Here is a 27486-nt window from a genome sequence, read left to right on the forward strand (position 1 = left end):
AAAAAAAAAAAACAAGGTAAGACATTTGTGTACGTTTTCCCTTAGTTTGGCGACAGGAGTGGAAAAAAAAGTGTTATTAATAATTAAATACAGGTTTGCCTCTGTCAGCGGTAATTTTTAAATATCCTTAGGCTAGCCTGCGAATACAGCCGTTTCTCCTTGCTCCTCGTCGCTAGGGACGTTCCGCCAGGAGGAACGTCTGCACCTCAGCGACAGAAATTCCATACTAATGACGTAAAATTGCAAAATTTTCTGGGGGAGCATAACCCCAGTCCTCCAAGTTTGAAGCGCCTTCGGTGCTGTAACTTTTCTTCTCGTTGGTACATGCTAAGTCCCTGGATCTGAAAGATTTGAGTATTAAGAACACCTTTAAGCTGCTGGAATATCTCGGTCAATAGCAGAGGTCCCCTGCCCTTTCTGTCAGACGATGTGGAGGTTTTCATCAAAACACGGAAGCCTGGTGTCTGTACTTGCAGATACGCGAGAGTTAAAGATAATTATATTCAATTCGGCATTTTCAGTCGCATCAGTCACCGACTAATGATTACGGAGTGCAGTATTTGTTTACTTTTTATTCTATCGGTGACAATTAACACCATTTCGCCTGCTGTAGTCTGCTACGCAGCCGTTATTAGTGTCGTCACGCAACGTTCCTCCCCACTAACACTAATAACGGCTGTGTAGCAGACTACGCCTGCTGTGGCTAATTTCATTTTATAAAGCTGAAGAAACAACGACGATGTAGATTTTCTTTTCATTGTAATTGATCTTCCATTGCAAATTCGTTTTTTTTCTTCTCCGGGAAGGATGTAGTCTTTAGAAGAAAAAAGAAACCGTTGAACTTTTCTTTTTAAACGACGTTTTTTCTACTTACTCCTTTCTACCACAGCAAACTTTTCACTACAACTCCACTCTCTGGAGCAACAAAGAAACCTTCAACCTTGACGGAGGGAAGACTGGGTTTGACGCACAGGAGACCAAACTTTCCTCTTACTGGAACACATCCTTCTCCAAGATCTGCCTTGGTATGAAGATCGGCCAGCAGATCAAGTTTATTGTTATCAACAAGCAAGCGAACTCCTTGTACTCTCTGATCGCTGATGGGAACTACCGCAGAACCTCACTGGGTCGTGACACGTGGAAGTCACTGATTGGTTCTAAGGCCTCCTTGCAGACCAGTGGTAACAAGGAAGGTTTCAATGCTGTTTGTAAAGATTCTCGTTCTTCCAAAGCCAGGATCGGTATCGTTGGTGACAACTACCCCGATTGCAGAACCTGTGACTCTAGAATTGGGTTTGGTACTCACGGATATCGTGATAATAACAACACATGCGGAAACGAGGCTAGTGTGTTGGGGCCAGATAATGGCGAGAAGCATATCAAGGCAATGGGATATATTTTGGTGCAGTAAAAAGAACCTGATCTGCGGGGCTAATTTACTTTTGGCGCCAAACGAAAGTGTAGCTTAACGAAACTCTTCTTCTCTCTTCGTTTTTTGTGGATAAACAATAGACTACGTCTAGATTGAATTAAAGTTAACCATTATACATAAGGAAGTAAAAGACACACTGAGAAACTAAGATTAAAAGTTATTAGCTACTGTAATCCAGTCTCGCTATTGCTCTACCCGCTAACAAAACTGTCTTATTTTGAGATTAGAGGTGAGTTTTCAGTTTTTACTTGTTTTCTTTTTCATTATTGTTGTTTTACTTAGATCAGCATTAAAGAGGACGAAGTTGGTGATGCGAGTATTAGCTTTCCTCCCTGGTCTGTTTGTCAAGCTCTTTTAAATGAGTGTCCTTGGAGAGCTTACAAAATCCAAAGTAATAATTATAATAAAAAAGATAAAATAAAAAAACGTCCTGTGCTGGTATTTAGAAACGCAGGTCAGTGTTAACGTGTAAATATCAGGTCGAGCCTATTACAAGCTTCTGTAAATATTTAATTTCAGGGGTCTGAAATGGACGCATTGGCATAAATTAGTCTCTAACTGGGTTGAAAAAGTTTTTAGACGGGGATCATCTTTCTTAAATTGTGATCCAGAGGGGATGCCGGGTGAGGAAAAAATTGGCCGGGACACTTTGCGGTTGCAAACGGTTGCTGCCCGGAGACAATCTTTGAAGACCGATGATTGATGTGTAAAAGCCGTCATACACACGAGGGATTTTGCTCCCGGAGCATGCTTCAGGGGAGCAATTGCTGGGGAGGGGCACTTGCTGTTTTTGGTAAATTCTGAAGATGACTCTGAAGATGACTTCCACACAAATTGTCGAAACGTCAGTCATTGTCAACAACGGGACTACGATCACCCGGCGGACAATCATGTTCAAATGACTCTTGGGTTCAAACTGTGGCTTGATTGTCAGTCGCTGTTCGGGAAACGAGCCCGAGCTCCTCCACTGGAGACATAATTAAAACTGTAGCTTTATTTGGTCTTCATTATTTCCCGGGATTCTCCTTTTTAATGTTTTCCTGTCAGTATATAATGTCTCAAAAAATATAAATATAATGGTTAAGTTAAAGCATTATGTCTCAAAAAGCATTACTTATGAGTTCAGTATTACAGTAAAAACCCGCATATAAGAACCTGTTAATTTAAGAACCCTACAGGCTGAAATTTGGCATTCAAATAGTCAAAAATACAAGAACCTGTCCAGCCTGGCAATTAAAGAAACTTTTGGTTCTTATACAAAAAATCACTGGGGCTCCAATTTTGATGGTCAAAGAATTCTGAATTTTAATAGTGGGAAACTTCTGACAAACAGTTTAATATTGTGTATAATTATGTTTTCCTTGACAATGTACATTTGTTTAGATTTTCACGAGAAAGACGTAGACGATTTAAACGTAGACGATTTAGACGTAGACGATTTAAAATCTAAAATATCTATTAATTTCTGCCAATGGTTACACTACGACAACCTCTGCAAATTAAAAATATCTATTAAGAACCTTATCGCCTGAATTGTGAAAAACTACCCGAAAATATAAGAACCTGTTCAGCCTGACCTCGAAAATTCTAAGTTCTTATAAGCGGGTTTTCACTGTATTCTCTTATATATCATTACCTTACTTATGCTTGTACACTATGGGGAAATAATTTTTTTATGCTCCACTGCTGTCTCAAATCGTAAAATTACAAAACGAAGCGGTTCGTATTGTAAATGATGTTTTTTTTTTAATGGAATCAATAACTCCATACTAACGGTATCCCTGAGCCTTTTGAAATTTCTTGATATTGTAAAGCTGAACACATTGTATGCTTTTTTATAATTATTTCCACCATGAAAAGTTTCCTAATATACCTGTTTCAATGGTATCTGAGCTACATAATTACAATACCCAAAGTACATCATCTAATCAAATAGTCATACCCCCATTTCGAACTAATTTCAGGAGATTCTGCCCCAGCGTTATTGGAAGATTCTTTTGAAATAGCATTCCGCAATTAATCAGAGACAAACCATCTAAAAAATTGTTTACTAGAAAACTGACACTTTTACGCGTGTACCTCGCCCAATACTAATGAAACATCATCTCTTTAACAATTCACTGAGCTATTTTATATTTTTCCTTTACTTTGTTATTAAGAACTACAAGGTTTTTGTTATACGCTCTCCTCTCTTTCCTATCTACAATGTGATTTAATTGAAGTGCTGTAATTTTGTCTTGTGCGTTTTCTTTGTTTGTAAATTTTATTTGTCACTTGCTTTTTCACCGTACATGTAAATCTAATTTTGTATTATCTTTTGCTTAGGTTTAAAGAAACAAATCAATTGAAATAATGACTAAGACTTGGCAGACGCCCCCCTCCCTCCTCAAGAAATCCCCCAAGCAAATAATCGCCTACTTGATGTAAGGCAAATGTGCCGGTTTTTTTTAAACTATTGCTATGGTTGATGAACACTGTGTGGTCATCAGTGAAGTGCTTACTCAATTTTTGTCACGCATTACTGTTTCTTTGTATTTTTGCCCGCGAATACTAACAGCATTCTCTCTTCCCTCCTCACCGCATTCGCAGGCAAATTGTACCTCAGCAACTGTGAATAAAACCGTTGAATTAAGAGCATTGTTTATTGTCAATGATTCCTTTTCTTGACACAGGAACTAAAAGGGAGTTTCTCTGATTCACCTACACAAGTAACCACCCCACCCCTCCCTTACTAGGCAAGCTTTTAGTTGTTACGCCAGCTGGTACCTGAAAAAACAAACAACTGAAGGGAGACGCCGGCAGATGACTTAAGGCCATGATGGGTAGAACTGATATTGCAAAAAAGGACATTTCTTGATTCAACCTACTTGAAAGAAAGTGCTCATAACCTAAAAAAAAATTTTTTTCAACTGAAATTACATATAACTAGGAGAATCTCCGGGAAAAAAATTGATTTGAATACAGAGCTATTTTCAGGTCTCAAAATACTCACCAACATTTTTCTTTGAATTATTTTTGGAACGTTTGCTAACAAACTTAAGTTTGAAATTTGAACTAACCCGCACCACCCATCCCATTGTTTTAGGTGGTGAGGCAATTAAAGTTGGGTTCTTGCCACGGACCCATTCCACAGCAGGTGATTCCTTTTACTAATGCGTGAATGCTGAATAGGCCAACAGTCAGATGGACATAACTACATTGCACATAATAACCACGTATAAGCAAATCCCGATAAGGTGCTTTTTCTAACTATTTAACTATTAACCAATTTTATTTGTTTTTATGCCTACAACACTCTCATTTACACACACCCTCCCTCCCCAACTTACCCACTATTTTAGTGGAGACTTGGGAACCCTTTCATTAGGGATTCCATACCACACCTGTAATGCCACAAAGGTTGCTAGAGAAACTACTGTTTTTTTTTTTTTTTTTTTTTTTTTTCAAAGCTATGGTGGGTACCTAACAGTAGCGGTACCAATTTGGGTACTAGTCAACTCTTTGAATGGTTTATGGTGTTCACATACTTCCATTCACTCCATTTTATATTTTATTTTCAACTAATCTTCCTTTTAATTTTTTCAGCACAAACTACATATTAACTCAGACTTAGTTCAACAATTATTATCTCCCACAATTCACACCACTTACATATTTTTACTATCTCCTCCCACACTGGCACTTCATATAGTTTTCACTAGTTCTTTATTATTATAATTATTTTTTAATTGCCTTTTATTTATTTTTCAATATATATGTATTTTGTTCTCTAATTTATTTTCTCTAATTTTTTTACTCTACTTTGGTTAGATTAATTTTATTTGACCTATGCATGCAGGAGATCGAGAGAGATTATTTTTAGAAATAAAATGTTGAGTCTATCAAGTACAACTTTTTCTTTTGCATCGATCTTCTCTCAGTCTTTTTCTATTTCTTCAATTTCCTTCTTTCCTGGACTCGACACGGGAATGTCGGGCATATGACCTGGTACCGGGTTAGAAACATTCCTGCTCAGTTGTGCTATGCCCCTGATGATTCACAACTGTTTAGAGCTTGGTGTCGATGCATCCATTGTCCCAATGTACCCGGGTCTCTTAACCTTTTCTTTTCTACTCTTACATATTTTCTTTTATCTGCAAATTTAACTTTTTTGACTTCCTGGAATTCTACACTGAAAAGTTTCAAGAACGAAGTAATTCAGGATGAGTATTCTTGTTGTTGTTGTTGTTTTATTTCTTTTCTCAATTCCTCTTTTTATGGTAGATGTTATTTTATTTTATTTTATTTATTTTTTTTTTTTTTACTTGAATCCCCTGTTCTTCTTTTAACACCCTCCTTTAATTAAAACAGCTTCCGGGTTTTTTTTTTTTTTTTTTTTTTTTACCTTACTTTCAATGTTCTAAAGAACGAAATAATATTATAGATGATCATATTTTGTGGTAAGAAAATTATTTATCTTCTTTAATAACAATTTTTAAAGAGGGTTTAACCCCCCCTTTTTGTTTCCTACCCAATTTTTTCATTTAGCTGGGATAGATTCGTCCCCATGCTCCTCTCATTTTGCACTGGAACAACAACTGGCTTTTTAGCTACTTTCAAAGTTTTAAAGAACGAAATAACATTATAGATAATTATATTTTCTGGTTGGCAGTTTATTTAATTATAATTATTTTTTTATATATATATAAAAAGTCATTTTTAAGTAGGGTAACCCCCTTTTTTTCATCGATTTTCGTTTTCATTCAGCTGGGATAGGTTCATCCCTAGACTCCTCTCATTATGTACGTCATCATGCTGACGATTACCTATGGCGTGAGCAGCAAAAAAATTGTTTTTGCTACTTTTTGTGGGCCACATCCATGAGAAGAGGAATTTTTGTCTACTAGCTGAGGAGTTTCCAAGTTTATTTTACTTGCTAATTGGTCTGCTGTGGAGGCTATCTGAAGTATTTTAGAGTAAGTAATCAAGTACTTTTTATTTCCAAGACCTTTCAGTACTTTCATGTTTCAATGCTGCAGGCATCTTGCTACGGTTATAGCTAGTGGATCTGTAATTATTGCCCTAGAAACCTGTTTCCCCCGCTTCAAGGTCCTTAACTTTATATTATATTATATATTAACCCTTCAGTTCCTTTTATTTTATTTTGCACTGTGTATTGTGTTGGACGTGGCTGCATTGCAGTTTGTTGGTCGCTCAATATCGGTGTTTTTAACTTTTAACATTTTACTTTGCACTGTATATTTGTGTTGGACGTGGCTGCATTGCAGTTATTGGTCGCTCAATATTGGTGCTTTTTCTAACTATTTAACTATTAACCAATTTTATTTGTTTTTATGCCTACAACACTCTCATTTACACACACCCTCCCTCCCCAACTTACCCACTATTTTAGTGGAGACTTGGGAACCCTTTCATTAGGGATTCCATACCACACCTGTAATGCCACAAAGGTTGCTAGAGAAACTACTGTTTTTTTTTTTTTTTTTTTTTTTTTTCAAAGATTTAAGACCCTGAGTATTGGTCCGACCAAGGGAATCGAACCCGCGACCTCCCGCTCTGCAGTCAAGCACTCTACCGACTGAGCTAATCCTGCCGCGAAAGAAGTTGTAAGTTGGCAAGGGAGCCCAAAAGAAACTAGAAGGCTGAGGAAGCCTGGGCTCCCCAGTCAAAGAAGTAAGTAAAATGAAGTTCGCTGGGTGATAGGTTAAAAATAGGAACTAGACAGAGACTGAGTTAAGTTATGAATTCAGTAACAAGATGTAGAACAACGTTCCTAACTCTGGATTGGTAATGATGTACAAATAAGTAATTTATCGTTCAATTACTTTGACGGTCAAGTACTTGTTTCTCTCACAGCAAACTTTTAACTACGGTTCCACTCTCTGGAGCAACAACGAAACCTTTAACCTTGACGGAGGGAAGACTGGGTTTGACTCACAGGAGACCAAACTTCCCTCCTACTGGAACACATCCTTCTCCAAGATCTGCCTCGGAATGAAGATCGGCCAGCAGATCAAGTTTGTTGTCATCAACAAGCAGGCGAATTCCTTGTACTCTCTGATCGCTGATGGGAAATACCGCAGCACCTCACTGGGTCGTGACACGTGGAAGTCACTGATTGATTCTAATGCCTCCTTGCAGAAAAACTGTAACAAGGAAGGGTTCAATGCTGTTTGTAGTAATTTTGGTAATTCCAAAGCAAGAATCGGTATTATTAGTAACGACGAAGACGCATGCACCTCTTGTGGCTCTAGAATTGGATTTGGTACTGGAGGATATCCTGATAAGAGCAGCTCATGTGGAAACGAGGCTAGTGTGTTGGGGCCAGATAATGGCGAAAAGCATATTAAGACAATGGGATATATTTTGGTGCAGTAAAAAGAAACTGATCTGGGCTAATTTGCTTTTGGCGCCAAACGAAAGCTAGCTAATCTAAACTCTACATCATGTTCGTTTTTTGTGGATAAACAATAGACTATATCTAGTAATTAAAGGTATTTCCCTGCAGCGATCAGAAAGTACAAGGAGTTCGCTTGCATGTTGATGACACGTGGAAATCGCTGATTGGTTGTGATGCCTCCTTGCAGCACAACTGTAACAAGGAAGGATTCAATGCCGTTAGTAGTAAATGTTGTAAATTTTCCAAAGCCATGATCGGTATCAGCAGTAACAACGAAAACACTTGCAGTTCCTGTAACTCTAGAATTGGGTTTGGCACTGGAGGAAATCCTAATAAAACCAACTCATGTGGAAACGAAGCTTATAATTCTCCAGATAATAGCTATAAACATATTAAGGCAATGGGATATATTTTGGTGCATTGAAAGTAAACTGATCTCGGCTAATTTACTTTAGGCGCCAAACGAAAGTTATCTTAAGGGGCTGGTAGTTTATTACATGTGAGGGAGAAGGGGGTAAGGGAGGGGGGGCGGGGCGGTCATTTCACTTGATGTTCATTTTCAAACATATTGATTTTTAGGGGTTCATTTTCAGATGAGAAAGCTTTTAATACCTAGGGGTCATTTTAATAAATTTCATGAAAGTAGTAAAAAGGCAGTGAGGAGCGTGAATTGAAATTGAATATACAAGCCGTGAATAGTATAGGAACGCCGATCTTATAAACACGACTGTAGATAAATTATGTGCAGGTGAACGTCAACATGATGTGCAGCCAAAATCAGTAATTCGTAATTTCCACAGCAATCGGGTTCATCGGGTTAAGGGATGGAGGATCACTTTCACGATATGCAAAATTTATGAGGGGTCATTTCTAAAAAGCTGTGATGCAGAAAGGGCTCGGTTTGAAAATCTTCTAAACTTTTTCCTACCTCTCAAAATGGCGGCTCCCCCCACCTCACAGGTAATAAACGACCAGCCCTTAAATTAACTCTAGATCCTGTTCATTTTTTTGTAGATAAACAATAAGTTATTTCTACATGGAATTAATGTAAACCATTATGCATGAGAAATAAAAGGTACACTGGAAAACCAAGATAAAAATCATGAACTAAGTTTCTCCATTGCTCCTCATAGTTTATAGGCGCGACATTTCATTTTGAGATTGTATGTCACCAAGTTGGCTGGAAAAATTTTTAAACAGGGATAGTCTGGTTCCAGAGGAGGCTGAATCGTACTGAGGTAAAAATTAGACAGGTAACTGGAGAGAGAAGAATGGCGCCAGCTCATGAACACCACCAAAAAAAGGGCGATTATTTGAACTGAGACAAGATCATTACACAGCCAGCATTATATTACCAGGTCCTTTTTGTAAGAGCCTGGGTTAGTGTCAGCCTAGTCCCTCGGCGTTCTCTCTTGATCTGTTGTCCGCGCGAAGTCTCGGTGACGTCACAGCTTATGGTAGAGTCCAGGAATGACCGAGCGGAAAACGCCTGGGGACTAGGCTGGGTTAGTGTTTTGTCCGGGATTTAAACTGGGCCTCCTGCTCATTAAGTCTGGGCCCGTGAATTGGCCGAGCAGTGGTTGCAGGCATGCATATCAATGAGATGACTTTTTTGCAATTGGTTCAAAACAAACGGTAAGGACACAGACATGCGTGCTGGGATGTTAAAAAATAACAGGGACAGTACTATTTCAAGTAAGGGACTGTGCAATAATTATCAGGAGGGGGAGGGGGGCTGAAAAACTAGAGGGGGGGAAGGGGCATTCCATAAAATTGCTGCCAAGATAGGGGGGGCTCAAAGTAAAATCACTCATTTGACGGAGGGGGGGGCCTTAAGTTTTATTCGAAATGTAAATAAAATGAAACGTAATAAAAGATTCTCAATACACAAGAATACAGGCATCATGATAGACTGTAACAAATATCAACACAAACAGCTGTTAAACGATTATTTAAAATATTCTATCAAAATGAAAAGCAGATTCACAACTGATCAATTTTAACCCGTCATCTAATTAATTGAGCTGATCCTATGTAAAGCAAAAATCATGAACTTGTTTTTCAGCTTCCCCCATAAAACAATGAGAATCAAACAGATCTCGTAGACAAGCTTTGTCGGTTTTGATGTGAATAAAAGTAATGTTTCTTCATCGACTGAATCGATTTGCTGAATTCCATATATATGTTGCTCATAACAAAGTTCAACAGGCTCTCCTCCCAAGGATCTAAATATAATGCAAGCTCTTTTTCGTGTGCTATTTGAAGCGTTCAATCTCCTGTTCTTTGATTTTTTTCTCTGCTCCTTTCTCTTTCTGGCTTCAGAAGTTTTAGATTTTGAGCCAATGTGGTAAGCATCCCGGTACTTAGCAAATGCTTTGTCTAAATCTTGAATCAAGCGATCAACATCCTTCTCGATACTAGATGTTACATAGTAACGTTTGTCATTATTGAAGCTGTGATGGCAGGTCAGTCCCGTTTTGAGTTTACCAGTGTGGTGAGAGGGGGGGGCGGGGGGGGGCGACGTTCTTTTTAACATAACAGAGGGGGGGGTTAGAACTAATTTTTTGTGTTTCGGAGGGGGGTACTGTGTACGATCATTCTCAACCTACTTTTGAAAAACGTTTGAAATCGATTTTAAAATGACTCCTGGGTTCAAACCGAGCCTCAATTGCCAGTCGCTGTTCGGAAAACCAGCCAAAGCTCCTCCACCAGAGACATAATTAAAACTACAGCTTTTTGTTCTTCATGATTTGTTCTTCATGATTTGAGACAGCTTATACACCAGCTAGGTTAGTTTTGCGTGATTACCTTCCCTCGCTACTGTAGAAGTTGCTGTTTATTTTTCAACCATTTTTTATCCTTAGTGCAGCCACTTTAGCTTGTGACACAGCAAGCGGAATTTCTCAGTGCCTTGTATTCTATGCATTAGTACTGCAAACAAAACTCAAGGCAAGCAGTCGGCTGATTCCAAAACTGGGAAGCTAAGGCGTCTGGGAACAAAACATCTTAGGACTGAAAAAAGCATTTCCCGTTGATATATAAAGATCGAATTTGATTCGCAAAATAATATTTTAGCTAACAAATCTCTAGAGCGATTTTGCTTTGGAAGTATATCACTTGTGAAGAAGGCGGTTGTGATTCTGGTTTCCATCCCCGTACCTTTCTGCCACCTAAAATGTTCTGTTTTTTTTTACATTCTATTGCTGCATTATTTTTTCATTCAAGTTCTCCAACTGTAATTGAAAATGTCAGGTGTCAGATGTGTTAAAAGTCTTGTCTTGTATTGTCTTGAGTGTTCACAAAACACCGATATATACCTTTTTTAGATCTAAGAGGGGGCGTTTATTCCCGATAGGAGGCGTTTAAAAGAGACAGGCGTAAATTGCCATAAATCTTGCAAGTTCAACAAAACTAATATTCTTTCGGCAAAGATATAGCTAGATATCAAGGGAGTTTGAAAAGAGCGGAATCTTCTGTCCACCAATAATGTTATGTGTAGGCTATTCTAGATATCCATATCCCTCTTTCAAATCTCTACATCGATGCCAGAATCCTTGTTTAAGTTAATTGTGTTGTCATCGTTAGTCTATCCTTACGTTGAACTTGACAATGAACAAAATGTAATGAACAGACCCCTGTTAATCAAGCAAGAAACTGAATAAATTGAATGATTTCTCTCCTTTTTGCTTATCCCTAGTATTTTGGTGTGCTGTTGATAGGGGGCGTCTATTAGAGAGGCGGGTCTAATAGAAACTTAACATTGAAATGGGGGTGTGCCTCCTGCAGGGATTTCGCCCAGAAGGCGAAATCCCGAGGAAGCATCCTAGTGGCTCGCACTCATAGAAAAGTACTTATAGTTGAAAAATACAGTCCGTATACCAGAGAAATCTCGATTTCCTAGATCAGGGGTCGAATGGAATCGTTGGGTAATGATGACGTTTCTATTGTTCATGCCCGCAAGTAAAAGACCGATAAGATGACGTAAAACAGAAAATCCCCGAAGGGACCGCTTAGGTTGATTTTGTGACACTTATTATACAGTCATACTTCGATACTCTTGCGTTACTTGTTATTAGTGACATTCTGTGGAGCAGCTGTTTTTAAAGTTATGGACCAAAAGACACTCGTTAAGCGCGGATGAAGTTATAGGGTGCGTATATTTGTATATAGGCACTTGGAGAGTTTGCCAGACACGAGTGTATCATTCACAAATCTATGATTGGACACAATTTGCCCGACACCCTTTCTTTCTCTTTAGGGGAATAAGGCTCAGTCCACAAACAAGCAAAACGAGTGAATCAACGGCTTGCTTATCACTAGCAGAACGATGGACGATTACACTAAGAAATTCGCCGACTATTAAATTCTATGCTGACGTATTCCATGCTCACAAAAGTCCCTCTGATCTATAATTTTTTTTCTTTTAAAACAAGTATTGTGTTGAACGGTTAAAACTGAAATGACTGGAGCGCCCGAGCGTGAATTGATCAAACCTCTTAATTTCTAAGGCTTACTTTACGGCTAATAAAATGAACTGTACGATAAATTCCAACTTCGAATCAAATCTTTTCTTATGGTTTAGAATAAAATATTCTCGAAACTGAGAATGTTGTGATCAAGGTGGGGGAGGGAGGGTGGAGTGGGTGTAAATTGAACTGAATCAGTGCATGAAACCTGTTTTTGTATTCCCTGTTTTTATCTCGCCTATTGTATGGAATATGTGTGAAAATCTTCATTATGAAAAGGTATATTTCGAAGAGCTACACAACGACCAAGAATACTATTGACCGACAATATACAGACCGGGGCAGCTGTAGTGTCACCTATTACTAGACCTTACTAGTTAGATAAGAGGCGTTTATTTGATAGTGGGCGTCTATTAGATCCTTTTCCGTAACTTGCTCTATACAGCAAAATCCTCTGCATTTTCATGAAATTTTAATTTCTCCGAGTTTGCCAAGATATTTTCACGCGAGAAGATTATCATTATCTAAATGCTTGTTTATTAATCTGCTAGGTGGCTGTATTTGCAGGTGACAGCATCATCAATAATTACTAATTCATCCCGATCGAGTCATTTCAACTCATATCGTGCACGAGCCTTCAATGGTAACAAGCCAGTTGAAGTCTAAACAGTTACGATAAACGTTTTCCTCTAGGTTTCTCTTTGTTATGCTAATTTTGTTAATAATTAAAAGCTTTAAGGTCCAAACACATTTTTATCACTGGGATAAGTAATAATAATAATAATAATAATAATAATAATAATAATAATAATAATAATAATAATAATAATAGTAAAACAATAGCTCAGGGAGCGATACTGAGGAACTTTTTAAAAAAGGTCCCTCGACGGAAAATGCAATTGTTAACAAAGGGTCAGAACTATGCAAAGTCTGCACTTCTTGGCCACAATTTAGGGAAAGGTCTGTGAAGTAGAAGAAATTTTGTTGTTTCCAGGACAAAAACTAGTTTTTCAAATTATTAAACCAAAATAATGGTAATTAACTTAGTTTTTTTTTGCTGTTGTAGGTAATATTTCACACTGTTAAGTATTTCTTTCTGGAGATTTTCACTAAAATGTGATTCCAACTATTTCTAGGCTAAAACCGTCAAGTCAGTTTAACCAGGCGATTTTATTCAACATGTATTCTTTATTAAGTGTCGACTACTGTTGATGTTCAGAATGTTTATTGAAATAAGGATTTGAAGGTCAACGGTAGTGGACACTTTATTTTTAATATATTGGTTATTAAGCGATATTATGCGTCTTGGCTAACTATGATAATAATGGCAACGATAATATAAACATGTTTCATCTTTGTTATGCTAATCCATAGCTAATACTTTGGAATTTGTTGTTTAAACGGCCCATCTTTTCCTTCAACTCCATAATTTTAAACGATGTTTTTTTCGGCTGAAGTTCTGCCTGGTTTGAATTACTCATGCTAAAAAAAATTCTAAAAAAAAAATTCTAAACAGGATGTGCTGACCATTATTTCATAAATTGCATTCATATTTTGCGAGAGAGACGTGAATATCTGTCTTTAGAAAGAGTTAACCCGGTCTGAGTTTTTTCGGATAAAATTGCATGAAAATTGCTGTTTCCTTTTCACCTGTCTGAACTTTTCTCGTGAGTTTATACACGGTGCTTGCTTGCAGTAAATTTTTCAACATGCAGCACTAATCAGCCACGATTTCTTAGATAACGCTGTATTGTGCTTCTAAAGGATAAAAAATATTTTAAGAGACTCCTTTTCTAACCGATTTTTTCCTGCACGAGAACGACGGAGTATTCAATTAACCAAAGTATAATTCTTTGGCGCAAAACATTAATTATGTTTTATAAAGGTAAAGACTATAATCTTTGTGCGTGTGCGCATACAATTTTCCGCTTTTCTCTGCCTTTCTCTTCTAGTCTGGAACTTCCGTCAAAAGATGAAATTTGAACGCATGTCACTGAGACCAATACACAAACAAAGTTTCAGTGAGTATCAAGAGATTAAATTTGGTGTTAGAAACATAAAGGAAGACATATTTCTTGAAATAAGTTAAGTTAGGACTACTTTTCAAAGGGATTTCAACCGATTTTTGCCGCATGTGACCGCCAGTCAGTTAATGCGAGTAACGGACCTTTGATAACTGTTATACTGAACTATTTTTAAAGACTGATCAAAGCAGTTTGGCTAGTATTTTTTGCTGCTGAATATTAAACTCTATTCTTACGTCCATGGACAGCTTATCATCGACACATACTCTCTCAGTTTGAAACTTTCAAATTGATGATTTTCACCTGGTCAATTTTTTTGTTTGGACACCTCAGCCATTTATGAATTTTAGTCATTTAGTTTTTAATTAACTATCTGGCAATGTGTATTTATGATAACGTTTTAGTGTTCGAGTGATAATTCGTAATTTTTAAGGCTGGACATTTTGAAAAATTGTTTTTTAACAAACGTTACAATTGTGGAAACTTTTCGTTAGAATATTACGTTAAGAGCAGCAATACATCAGAATATAGCTTCATTCCTGTCAGCTGCGAAATTAGACAGTGTGTATTTAGGAAAGTCTAATACAAACTTTATTTGAGAGTGACCATCTATTAGATCATTTACGCTATCTTTGCTTTTGACAGAACACGTCACTGACAACGCACAAGTCAATCGATTCAATTGTGGTCATTTAAAAGCAAACGATGCTTTCAACATATTCGTGGAGATGGTAAATAATAACAGTTTAAAGGCTAAACTAATGTCTAAAACCTTTTACTTCAAGTTACCAAACCGGGAATACCGCCTCCCATTGCTCGTGAACGTGCGTTAATGAAGTATAATAGCTATAGCTTTAAACGCCGACCATGTTTTCAACATTAATCCATTGGTTTGTCTTCTTCCAAACTTTGTCCGAAGTTTTATGTGTCTCAACTTTCATCACAGGTAAGTTCTACAATTCCTCGCCAGTAAAGGCAGGCTTATGACTTATTTGATATGTGTTTCACAGTCATTTTTGCAGAGGTGCAGTTTAATGATCAATAGAAATACATGGATTGCCATGAAGCGGTCCCATTTATGACATGATTGTGTTTTTGTGGTTTTTATTATACAAATCTTTCTAGAGCTAAATGTAATGGTAACCAGTTTGCAAGTCTGGCATTGGCTAATCATTTAATGCTTCCTTGTTTTTTTTTTCATAGAGTTAGACTCTGAATTTCGCCAAGATATTTTCACAGAAGACGATTATCATTATTTGAATGTTCCTGTGGTTGGATCATTCACAGTGGAAAACACCTTTGACTGTACGTTGAAGTGCCTTAGAAATCCTTGTTGCTTTTCTGTTAATCTGGCCGCCTACAGAGGAGCCAATGGAAAGATATGGTGCGAGTTGTTGTCCTCTGAAAAGTACAGCAACCCCGAGAAGTATAAAAGAAACCAAACCTCGCATCACTTAAGTACCATCCTAGAGGTATAGCATTATCGTTATCAATATTATTATCATTCATTGTCATTGTCATTGTCATTATCATTATCATTATCATCGTCATCGTCATCAGCATCATCATTATCGTTATCGCAGGAGCCCTTAACCCGGAGTGAGCAACTCCCATACTGGGCCTATGTCACGGCGTTTTTACGGACCAGTTTATTTTTAGACACATTTTAGGGCATTTTTCCCGTGAAAATAGAATCTCCACTGCATGTCTATTAGCGCATTCGAAGTATAAGATATCAAAAAGTAAAACTAAATGTCATTAAAAGGCAAAAAATATCCTTTAAGGGCTGCTGGTTTTGCTGACTGGTTTGTGGAATTTAAAAGATATTCAAAATTCGTTGTTGTAGTAGTAATCAAAGCGGAGCTCCACGAGTAAGAAAATTTGCCTGGCTATGCATTCAAGAAATTTTGGTTCTGACAAAATCGTCCGTACGTTGCGTACGTACGTCCACCCGTTCATGTAAGCAAAGGAGAAATTTTGCATTTCAAGCACCCGCGCGTTTTGGCGGTAAATCGCATGGCCACCCGCCGGACTTTTAGAGAGAAAAAATACAACAACAACAAAGCCGATTCTTTCTTTCGACTAACTTTTAATGTCTACATTGACGTAAAGTGGATAACAAAGAAAGAGCTAGAGCGAGAGACAAAAAAAAACAAAACAAAAAAACAAAGGAGACCAATTTCATTGGAAGAAAAACGTGAAAATTTTATAGCAACGGTGAGAAAATGAGAACTTCAGTCCTCTATAAAACGCGTAACTAGGAAGTGTCTGGACGTTTCACGTTGTAGTCGTGCAAAACAAAGGCAAAGATATCTACCAAAAACGTCTGCTACACATTACGCTTTCGTTGCCGTCGCCGCTTAGCATTACACGATTTTATGTCTTGTTTGAGTAAACTATAAATATTAACGACACCTTCGCTTTTAGCCCTGGCTAAGTCTATATATTTAAAATACTAATGGTGATGTTGCTACTTTCAGACCTCAGCCGGTACTCACTCGACATGTTGCAGCGGACATCCTTGTGCGCAAAATTCCAGACATCTCAACTGCCCTTGTAAGAAGGACTTTATTGGAGCATCTTGCCAAACTAAAGGTAACAAAACAAGCGTTGACTGAAACTAAAAAAGTGCCCTTGTCTTAGTTTGAATATAGGACAATACACTAGCAGGACTACTAGTGAATTTGATCATTTTTTTCAGCGATCAAGTCATGTCAAGATTGGTATCACTATAACTCAGACAAGTAGGTAACTTCTTTTTTTCATAAAAGTCTTTTTTTATTCGAGTTGGTTTTAAACGACATCAACCCTTTTAGTACTAGACAAGGTTGTGAAACTGTTTTTTTATGTAAATAGTGAAAACCTGCATGCTTTGACACCCTCAGGAAATGCTCTAGTGTCCGCCTAATACAGGTTTCACTGTAGTTGTTAACCAAAACGTTTCTTCTTTGTTTAGGTCAAGCAATACTCAGGTGATTACGATTATCTTTGACTCAGAGCCAACATCTGTTCTCTGTCACATGGGAGATTTTGGATGTGGGGTTGGAGGATGGACACCGGTCATGAAGATTGATGGCAACAAGGTAAGAAGTAGCCTGTGCCAGGCTCTTAGATGGTAGGGATATCAGAGCCTCTGTATGGGTGTTTCCGACAAAATCGAAGGCGAACATCGCCATTGGTTGGGCTGAGCGTGCTAGTAGCGTTACCACGCAAAAAATGCTTAATATGCGACGATTTCGTGCTCGCCTGAAAAAGCGACCATTTGATGGAAAACGCAGGATCGACGTCGGCAGGTACTCATGCACAGGCTCACACCACCAAAATAAAACAGGCGAAGCGTTCTTATTCTGTGTTCGGTTCGTTTCAGTTCATTTTTATTTTGCCAAAATATAACACAATACAGGAATATATATAGAAAAAAAATCGCACTTTATTTGAGTGTCAATGTATTTAGCACGGAAGTGCTAACTGGGGACACTTTATTAACGTTGTAGAAGGCCTAAATGTAATAAACGGCCCTAAATGTAATAACATTTTGTCCTAAATGAAATAAACTCCTAAATGTAATAACAATTTGCCCTAAATGTAATAAACTCTCAAGTTGACAATTACAGTAATAACTCGAATAAGCACCGCCCTCAAATAAGCGCCGCCTTTTGAGAGGGGGGGGGGGAGTTAATCAGTGCCGCGGCGCTTATTCGAGTAAATACGTTACTAAGCGGTATTACTATGGTATTAAGCTCCGCTCCTAAATAAACGCCGCATTTTGGGAGAAAAAGTTAATAAGCGCCGCGGCGCTAATTTGCGTAAATTCGGTACATTTCCTTATGCACTGTGAAACTTAACGTTTACAAATAAATTGCTTGTAAACGGCAAAGTAACAATATTTTTCTATAAAAGCAATATTTAAGCAGTAGAAAGGTTTTTTCCTGTGTGTGGAGAATTCGAGACAGTTATGCAAACCCTCGACGTCGTCTCGGGTTTGCATAACTGTCAAGAATTCTCCCAACCCCTCAAGTGTTTATATTAGACTATGCAAACACAGGAAAAAGTCTTCTGTTGCTGTTGTAAAATAACTTTCCCTAGAAAAAAGAAGAACTCTTTGTTTAGGTTACTGATTAAAAGCGAAATTCTTACCAGTCGCGAAGTCTTGTACACGAGGCTTAATGTACGTGTAATCAGTTCTTGTTTTGCAGTAAAGATGCTTTCCAAAAAAGGGTTTTTCTCGCTTAAAATGTTAGCTCAAGCGAAAAAAAATTGACACAGCATATTTGTAAAGATTTTCCAAGTCTCATCCGAAGAGGGAATGGGTCAATAAAGTAACTTTGTCGAGTTTTCAGCTCAAAAACTTTTTGAAATTCGTGCTTGTGTGGTCAGCGCGCGAAGAGCAAAACATCTTGACTCCACACATGTTTACATACTCTCATGCAAACACATCTCTCGGCCAATCAGAGCGCGCGCGTACTACCTTTATTTAGTTATTTATAAACGTTGTTATCAGCTGTGCAGTAGTCTTTAGGGCCTGTTTACATGGAGGTGGGGGACCCCACATAGGTATGCGGCGGATCACCCCACCTATCATGTAAACGGGATCAAGTTAAAATGAGAGATCATGTGGACAGGCGGGTTACCCACCAAAGCGGGTTACCTCACCTGCTTGGGGTCCCCCACCTCCATGTAAACAGGCCCTTAGACTTTTTTGTTCTTAATATATTAGCTGATTAAATCTCTAGAGATCCAACGTTGACAAGCAACAGGATCTTCGTCCACGGTTTTTGCAGTAAATTTCTTTAACAAAAATGAAGTATGAAAAACTTTTTAAGGCTTACAAGTTTTTTTTTTAAATTTTGTCTCTTTACAAGCAATTTATTTGTAAACGTCAAGTTACTCAGTGCATAAGGAAATGTACCGAAGCTTGCTAATTTTTCCCTCCAAAATGCGGCCCTTAAAACCATAGCAATACCTCTTAGTACCGTATTTACGCGAATAAGCGACGCAGCGCTTATTAAATCCCCAAATGCGGCGCTTATTTGAGTAATTGTCGTAATTTGCAACTTAAGAGTTTATTACTTTTAGGACAAAATGTTATTACATTTAGGACTTTATTACGTTTAGGGTCATTTATTACATTTAGGCCTTCTACAAACGTCTCCTACTGGAGACGGAACCGCCATTGTAGGTACTAGGTGGTCATCCGAGCTACGAGAAGGTCTAGCCATTTGCGGGGCAAAGGCAGTACCTTCCTTTCTCAGTTATTTTAAGACCCTGAGTGTTGGTCCGACCCCGGGAATCGAACCCGCGACCTCCCACTCTGCAGTCAAGCACTCTACCGACTAAGCTAATCCTGCCGCGAAAGAAGTTGTAAGTTGGCAAGGGAGCCCAAAAGAAACTAGAAGGCTTATGAAGCCTGGGCTTCCCAGTCAAAGAAATAAGTAAAATGAAGTTCGCTGGGTGATAGGTTAAAAATAGGAACTAGACGGAGACTGAGTTAAGTTATGAATTCAGTAAAAAGATGTAGAACAACGTTCCTAACTCTGGATTGGTAGTGATGTACAAATAAGTAATTTATAGTTTAATTACTTTGACGGTCAAGTACTTGTTTCTCTCACAGCAAACTTTTAACTACGGTTCCACTCTCTGGAGCAACAACGAAACCTTTAACCTTGACGGAGGGAAGACTGGGTTTGACTCACAGGAGACCAAACTTCCCTCTTACTGGAACACATCCTTCTCCAAGATCTGCCTCGGTATGAAGATCGGCCAGCAGATCAAGTTTATTGTCATCAACAAGCAGGCGAATTCCTTGTACTCTCTGATCGCTGATGGACAATACCGCAACACCTCACTGGGTCGTGACACGTGGAAGTCACTGATTGGTTTTAATGCCTCCTTGCAGAAAAACTGTAACAAGGAAGGGTTCAATGCTGTTTGTAGTAATCTTGGTTATTCCAAAGCAAGAATCGGTATCATTAGTAACGACGAAGACGCATGCATCTCTTGTGGCTCTAGAATTGGATTTGGTACTGGAGGATATCCTGATAAGAGCAGCTCATGTGGAAACGAGGCTAGTACATCTGTCCCAGATAATGGCGAAAAGCATATTAAGACAATGGGATATATTTTGGTGCAGTAAAAAGAAACTGATCTGGGCTATTAAATTTGCTTTTGGCGCCAAACGAAAGCTAGCTAATCTAAACTCTACATCATGTTCGTATTTTGTGGATAAACAATAGACTATTTCTAGTAATTAAAGGTATTTCCCTGCAGCGATCAGAAAGTACAAGGAGTTCGCTTGCATGTTGATGACACGTGGAAATCACTGATTGGTTGTGATGCCTCCTTGCAGCACAACTGTAACAAGGAAGGATTCAATGCCGTTAGTAGTAAATGTTGTAAATTTTCCAAAGCCATGATCGGTATCAGCAGTAACAACGAAAACACTCGCAGTTCCTGTAACTCTAGAATTGGGTTTGGTACTGGAGGAAATCCTAATAAAACCAACTCATGTGGAAACGAAGCTTATAATTCTCCAGATAATAGCTATAAACATATTAAGGAAATGGGATATATTTTGGTGCATAGAAGGGAAACTGATCTCGGCTAATTTACTTTAGGCGCCAAACGAAAGTTATCCTAAGGGGCTGGTAGTTTATTACATGTGAGGGAGAAGGGGGTGGGGGGGGGGGGGGGGGCATTTTACTTTTTTGTTCATTTTCAAACATATTGATTTTTAGGGGTTCATTTTCAGATGAGAAAGCTTTTAATACCTAGGGGTCATTTTAATAAATTTCATGAAAGTAGTAAAAAGGCAGTGAGGAGCGTGAATTAAAATTGAATGTACAAGCCGTGAATAGTACAGGAACGCCGATCTTATAAACACGACTGTAGATAAATTATGTGCAGGTGAACGTCAACATGATTTGCAGCCAAAATCGGTGATTCGTAATTTCCACAGCAATCGGGTTCATCGAGTTAAGGGATGGAGGATCACTTTCACGATATGCAAAATTTATGAGGGGTCATTTCTAAAAAGCTGTGATGCAGAAAGGGCTCGGTTTGAAAATCTTCTAAACTTTTTCCTACCTCTCAAAATGGCGGCTCCCCCCACCTCACAGGTAATAAACGACCAGCCCTTAAATTAACTCTAGATCCTGTTCATTTTTTTGTAGATAAACAATAAGTTATTTCTAGATGGAATTAATGTAAACCATTATGCATGAGAAATAAAAGGTACACTGGAAAACCAAGATAAAAATCATGAACTAAGTTTCTCCATTGCTCCTCATAGTTTATAGGCGCGACATTTCATTTTGAGATTGTATGTCACCAAGTTGGCTGGAAAAATTTTTAAACAGGGATAGTCTGGTTCCAGCGGAGGCTGAATCGTACTGAGGTAAAAATTAGACAGGTAACTGGAGAGAGAAGAATGGCGCCAGCTCATGAACACCACCAAAAAAAGGGCGATTATTTGAACTGAGACAAGATCATTACACAGCCAGCATTATATTACCAGGTCTTTTTTGTAAGAGCCTGGGTTAGTGTCAGCCTAGTCCCTCGGCGTTCTCTCTTGATCTGTTGTCCGCGCGAAGTCTCGGTGACGTCACAGCTTATGGTAGAATCCAGGAATGACCGAGCGGAAAACGCCTGGGGACTAGGCTGGGTTAGTGTTTTGTCCGGGATTTAAACTGACCCTCTTGCTCATTAAGTCTGGGCCCGTGAACTGGCCGAGCAGTTTTTGCAATTGGTTCAAAACAAACGGTAAGGACACAGACATGCGTGCTGGGATGTTAAAAAATAACAGGGACAGTACTATTTCAAGTAAGGGACGGTGCAATAATTATCAGGAGGTGGGGGGGGCTGAAAAACTAGAGGGGGGGAAGGGGCATTTCATAACATTGCTGCCAAGATAGGGGGGGCTCAAAGTAGATCACTCATTTGACGGAGGGGGGGCCTTAAGTTTTATTCGAAATGTAAATAAAATTAAACGCAATAAAAGATTCTCAATACACAAGAATACAGGCATCATGATAGACTGTAACAAATATCAACACAAACAGCTGTTAAACGATTATTTAAAATATTCTATCAAAATGAAAAGCAGATTCACAACTGATCAATTTTAACCCGTCTTCTAATTAATTGAGCTGATCCTATGTAAAGCAAAAATCATGAACTTGTTTTTCAGCTTCCCCCATAAAACAATGAGAATCAAACAGATCTCGTAGACAAGCTTTGTCGGTTTTGATGTGAATAAAAGTAATGTTTCTTCATCGACTGAATCGATTTGCTGAATTCCATATATATGTTGCTCATAACAAAGTTCAACAGGCTCTCCTCCCAGGGATCTAAATATAGTGCAAGCTCTTTTTCGTCTGCTATTTGAAGCGTTCAATCTCCTGTTCTTTGATTTTTTTCTCTGCTCCTTTCTCTTTCTGGCTTCAGAAGTTTTAGATTTTGAGCCAATGTGGTAAGCATCCCGGTACTTAGCAAATGCTTTGTCTAAATCTTGAATAAAGCGATCAACATCCTTCTCGATACTAGATGTTACATAGTAACGTTTGTCATTATTGAAGCTGTGATGGCAGCTCAGTCCCGTTTTGAGTTTACCAGTGTGGTGAGAGGGTGGGGGGGGGGAGGGGCGACGTTATTTTTAACATAACAGAGGGAGGGGGGTTAGAACTAATTTTTTGTGTTTCGGAGGGGGGTACTGTCTAAGTTTTTGCCAGATAACTCTAGTTTTTCAGCCCCCCTTCCTGATAATTATTGCACACTCCCTAAATTCTGAAGATGAATCTGACGATGTCTACCACGGCACAGGTTGTCGAAACGTCAGTCATTGTCAACAACGGTACTACGATCACCCGGACGATCATTCTCAACCTACTTTTGAAAAACGTTTGAAATCGATTTTGAAATGACTCCTGGGTTCAAACCGAGCCTCAATTGCCAGTCGCTGTTCGGAAAACCAGCCAAAGCCCCTCCACCAGAGACATAATTAAAACTACAGCTTTTTGTTCTTCATGATTTGTTCTTCATGATTTGAGACAGCTTATACACCAGCTAGGTTAGTTTTGCGTGATTACCTTCCCTCGCTACTGTAGAAGTTGCTGTTTATTTTTCAACCATTTTTTATCCTTAGTGCAGCCACTTTAGCTTGTGACACAGCAAGCGGAATTTCTCAGTGCCTTGTATTCTATGCATTAGTACTGCAAACAAAACTCAAGGCAAGCAGTCGGCTGATTCCAAAACTGGGACGCTAAGGCGTCTGGGAACAAAACATCTTAGGACTGAAAAAAGCATTTCCCGTTGATATATAAAGATCGAATTTGATTCGCAAAATAATATTTTAGTTGACAAATTTCTAGAGCGATTTTGCTTTGGAAGTATATCACTTGTGAAGAAGGCGGTTGTGATTCTGGTTTCCATCCTCGTACCTTTCTGCCATCTAAAATGTTTTTTTTTTTTTACATTCTATTGCTGCATTATTTTTTTCGTTCAAGTTCTCTATCTGTAATCGAAAATGTCAGGTGTCAGATGTGTTAAAAGTCTTGTCTTGTATTGTCTTGAGTGTTCACAAAAGACTGATATACACCTTTTTATATCTAAGATATTTTTTAAGGCTTAAGAGGGGGCGTTTAATCCGGATAGGAGGTGTTTAAAAGAGACATTAATGTTGAAAGCTCATCAAAACTAAGATGCTTTCGGCAGAGATATAGCTACTATCAAGAGAGTTTGAAAAGAGCGGAATCTTGTGTCCATCGATAATGTTGTGCGTAGGCCAGTTTAGATATCCATATTGCTCTTTCAAATCTCTACATCGATGTCAGAATCCTTGTTTAGGATAATTGTGTTGTCATCGTTAGTCTATCTTTACGTTGAACTTGAAAATGAACAAAATGCAATTAGACCCTTGTTAATCAAGCAAGAAATTGAATAAATTGAATGATTTCTCTCCTTTTTACTAATTCCTAGTATTTTGGAGTAATTGTCATAGGGGGCGTCTGTTAGAGAGGCACACGGGTCTAATAGAAATTTAACATTGAAATGGGGGTGTGCCCCCCGCAGGGATTTTACCCAGAAGGCGAAATCCCGAGGAGTCATCCTAGTGGCTCGCAGGTATAATAAAGTACGTATAGTTGAAATATACAGTCAGTATGACAGAAAAATCTCGATTTCCTAGATCAGGGGCCGAATGGAATCGTTATGTAATGATGACGTTTCTATTGTTCGTGCCCGCAAGTAAGAGATGGTTAGGATGACGTAAAACAGAAAACCCCCGAAGGGACCGCCTAGGTTGATTTTGTGACACTTATTATTCAGTCATACTTCGATACTCTTGCGGGGGCGGATCTAGGGGGAGCGTGCAGGGGGTGCGCACCCCCCCCCCCCCCTGAGATGACCTGCGGTTTTCTAATACAACTGGTATTCTGCAAAAAAAACTATGTGGTTTATTGGTGTTGAAGTAGAGCAAGAGACGAGTGCACCCCCTCCTAAAAAAGATCCTGGATCCGCCCCTGTCTTGCGTTACTTGTTATTAGTGACATTCTGTGGAGCACCTGTTTTTAAAGTTATGGACCAAAAGACCCTCGTTAAGCGCGGATGAAGTTACAGGGTGCGTATATCTTTATATGGACACTTGGAGAGTTTGCCAGACACGAGTGTATCATTCACAAATCTATGATAGGAAACAATTTGCGAGACACCCTTTGTCTCTCTTTAGGGGAATAAGGCTCAGTCCACAAACAAGCAAAACGAGTGAATCAACGGCTTGCTTATCACTAGCAGAACGATGCACGATTACAGAAATTCGCCGACTATTAAATTCTATGCTGGCGTATTCCATGCTCACAAATGTCCCTCTAATCTATAATTTTTTTTCTTTTTAAACAAGTATTGTCTTAAACGGTTAAAACTGAAATGGCTGGAACGCCCGAGCGTGAATTTATCAAACCTGTTAATTTCTAAGGCTTACTTTGCGGCTAATAAAATGAACTCTATGCGAAAAAAGAAAGAGAAATAGCGAAAAATTCCAACTTCGAATCAAATCTTTTCTTATGGTTTAGAATAAAATATTCTCGAAAATGAGAATGTTTTGATCGAGAGGAGCGGGGGGTGTAAATCGAACTGAATCAGTGCATGGAACCTAGCTGTTTCTGTGTTTCCCGTTTTATCTCGCCTATTGTATGGAATATGTGTGAAAATCTTCATTATGAAAAGGTATATTTCGAAGAGCTACACAACGACCAAGAATACTATTGACCGACAATATACAGACCGGGGCAGCTGTAGTGTCACCAATTACTAGACCTTACTAGTCAGATAAGAGGCGTTTATTTGATAGTGGGCGTCTGTTAACGTTAGATTATTTACGCTAACTTGCTCTATACAGCAAAATCTTCTGCATTTTTATGAAATTCCGAGTTCGCCAAGATATTTTCACGCAAGAAGATTATCATTATCTAAATGCTTGTCTATTAATCTGCCAGGTGGCTGTATTTGCAGGTGACATCATCATCAACCATTACTAATTCATCCCGAGTTATTTCAACTCCTATTGTGCACGAGCCGTAAGTGGTAACAAGCCATCTGAGGTCTAAACAGTTACGATAAACTTTTTCCTCTAGGTTTCTCTTGGTTATGCTTATTCTCAGCAGACATTTTTGGGGTCCGGTGTTAATAAAGCTTTAAGGTCCAAACACATTTTTACCACTGGGATAAGTAATAATAATAATAATAATAATAATAATAATAATAATAATAATAATAATAATAATAAAACAATAGCTCTGGGAGCGATACTGAAGAACTTTTTAAAAAAAGTCTCTCGACGGAAAATGCAATTGTTAACAAAGGGTTAGAACTATGTAAAGTCTGCACTTCTTGGATCTGCCACAATTTAGGGAAAGGTCTTTGAAGTAGAAGAAATTTTGTTGTTTCAAGGACAAAAACCAGTTTTTCAAATTATTAAACCAAACTAATGGTAATTAACTTAGTTTTTTTTGCTGTTGTAAGTAATATTTCACACTGTCAAGTATTTCTTTCTGGAAATTTTCACTAAAACGTGATTCCCACTATTTCTAGGCTAAAACCGTCAAGTCAGTTAATCCAGGCGATTTTATTCAACATGTATTCTTTATTAACTGTCGACTACTGTTGATGTTTAGAATTTTTATTGAAATAAGCATTTGATGGTCAACAGTACAGTAGTCGACACTTTATTCTTATTATATTGGTTATTAAGCGATATTAGGCGTCTTGGCTAACTATGATAATAATGACAACGATAATATAAACATGTTTCCTCTTCAGGCGCGGATTTAGGATAAATACTTACCGATTTCCCTAAACAAGCGCCGAAGCTTCCAGGGGGTACGGGGGCATGCTCCCCCAGGAAATTTTTTGGATTTTAACTCCCTCAAGTCCCCTTTCCTGGGTTTCTGAGTCATTCAGATGGGATATTGGCCAGTTCAATTCTCCTCGGATAAAGCATTTGTCCAATCCATTTTCCAGATTTCAACCTGGAAAGTTTTTTTTATTAAAAACATATTTATTATGAAAAATCTGACCGATTTCCGTAAAACGTTGGAAACAGGTCTGGGTCCGCGCCTGCTCTTTGTTATGCTAATCCATAGCTGATACTTTGGAATTTGTTGCTTTAACGGCCCATCTTTTCCTTCAATTCAATAATTTTAAACGATGTTTTTTCGCCTGAAGTTCTGCATGGTTTGAATTACTTATGCCAGATGCTTTTAGGTACTAAAAAAAATAAATTCTAAACAGGATGAACTGACCATTATTTCATAAATTGCATTCATATTTTGCGAGAGCAAGTCGCGAATATCTGTCTTTAGAAAGAGTTAACCCGATTTGAGTTTTTGCGCATAAAATTGCATGAAAATTGCTCTTTCCTTTTCACCTGTCTGAACTTTTCTCCTGAGTTTCTACACAGTGCTTGCTAGCAGTAAATTTTTCAAAATGCAGCACTAATCAGCCATGATTTCTTAGATAACGCTGTGTTGTGCTTCTCAAGGATAAAAAATATTTTAAGAGACTCCTTTTCTAACCAATTTTTGCCTGCAAGAGAACGACGGAGTATTCATTTAACCAAAGTATAATTCTTTGGCGCAAAATATTAATTATGTTTTATAATGGTAAAGACTATAA

General features: G+C 38.3%; 1 protein-coding gene and 1 pseudogene across 1 annotated transcript; both read left to right on the forward strand.

Annotated features, from left to right (window-relative positions):
- Window positions 1–8165, forward strand: part of LOC140944756 (uncharacterized) — a 13160-nt pseudogene extending 4995 nt beyond the window's left edge.
- Window positions 8166–15189: 7024 nt separating this feature from the next.
- On the forward strand, window positions 15190–20516 carry LOC140944757 (uncharacterized). The gene is made up of 6 exons (XM_073393868.1): window positions 15190–15268; window positions 15526–15794; window positions 16803–16917; window positions 17024–17066; window positions 17279–17405; window positions 19934–20516. The coding sequence occupies exons 1-6, from the start codon at window positions 15190–15192 to the stop codon at window positions 20453–20455; spliced, it is 1155 nt and encodes a 384-aa protein (XP_073249969.1). The 3' UTR covers window positions 20456–20516.
- The last annotated feature ends 6970 nt before the right edge of the window (window positions 20517–27486 follow it).

The sequence above is a fragment of the Porites lutea genome, chromosome 7, assembly GCF_958299795.1.
Source record: "Porites lutea chromosome 7, jaPorLute2.1, whole genome shotgun sequence".
Classification (NCBI taxonomy): Eukaryota; Metazoa; Cnidaria; class Anthozoa; order Scleractinia; family Poritidae; genus Porites; species Porites lutea.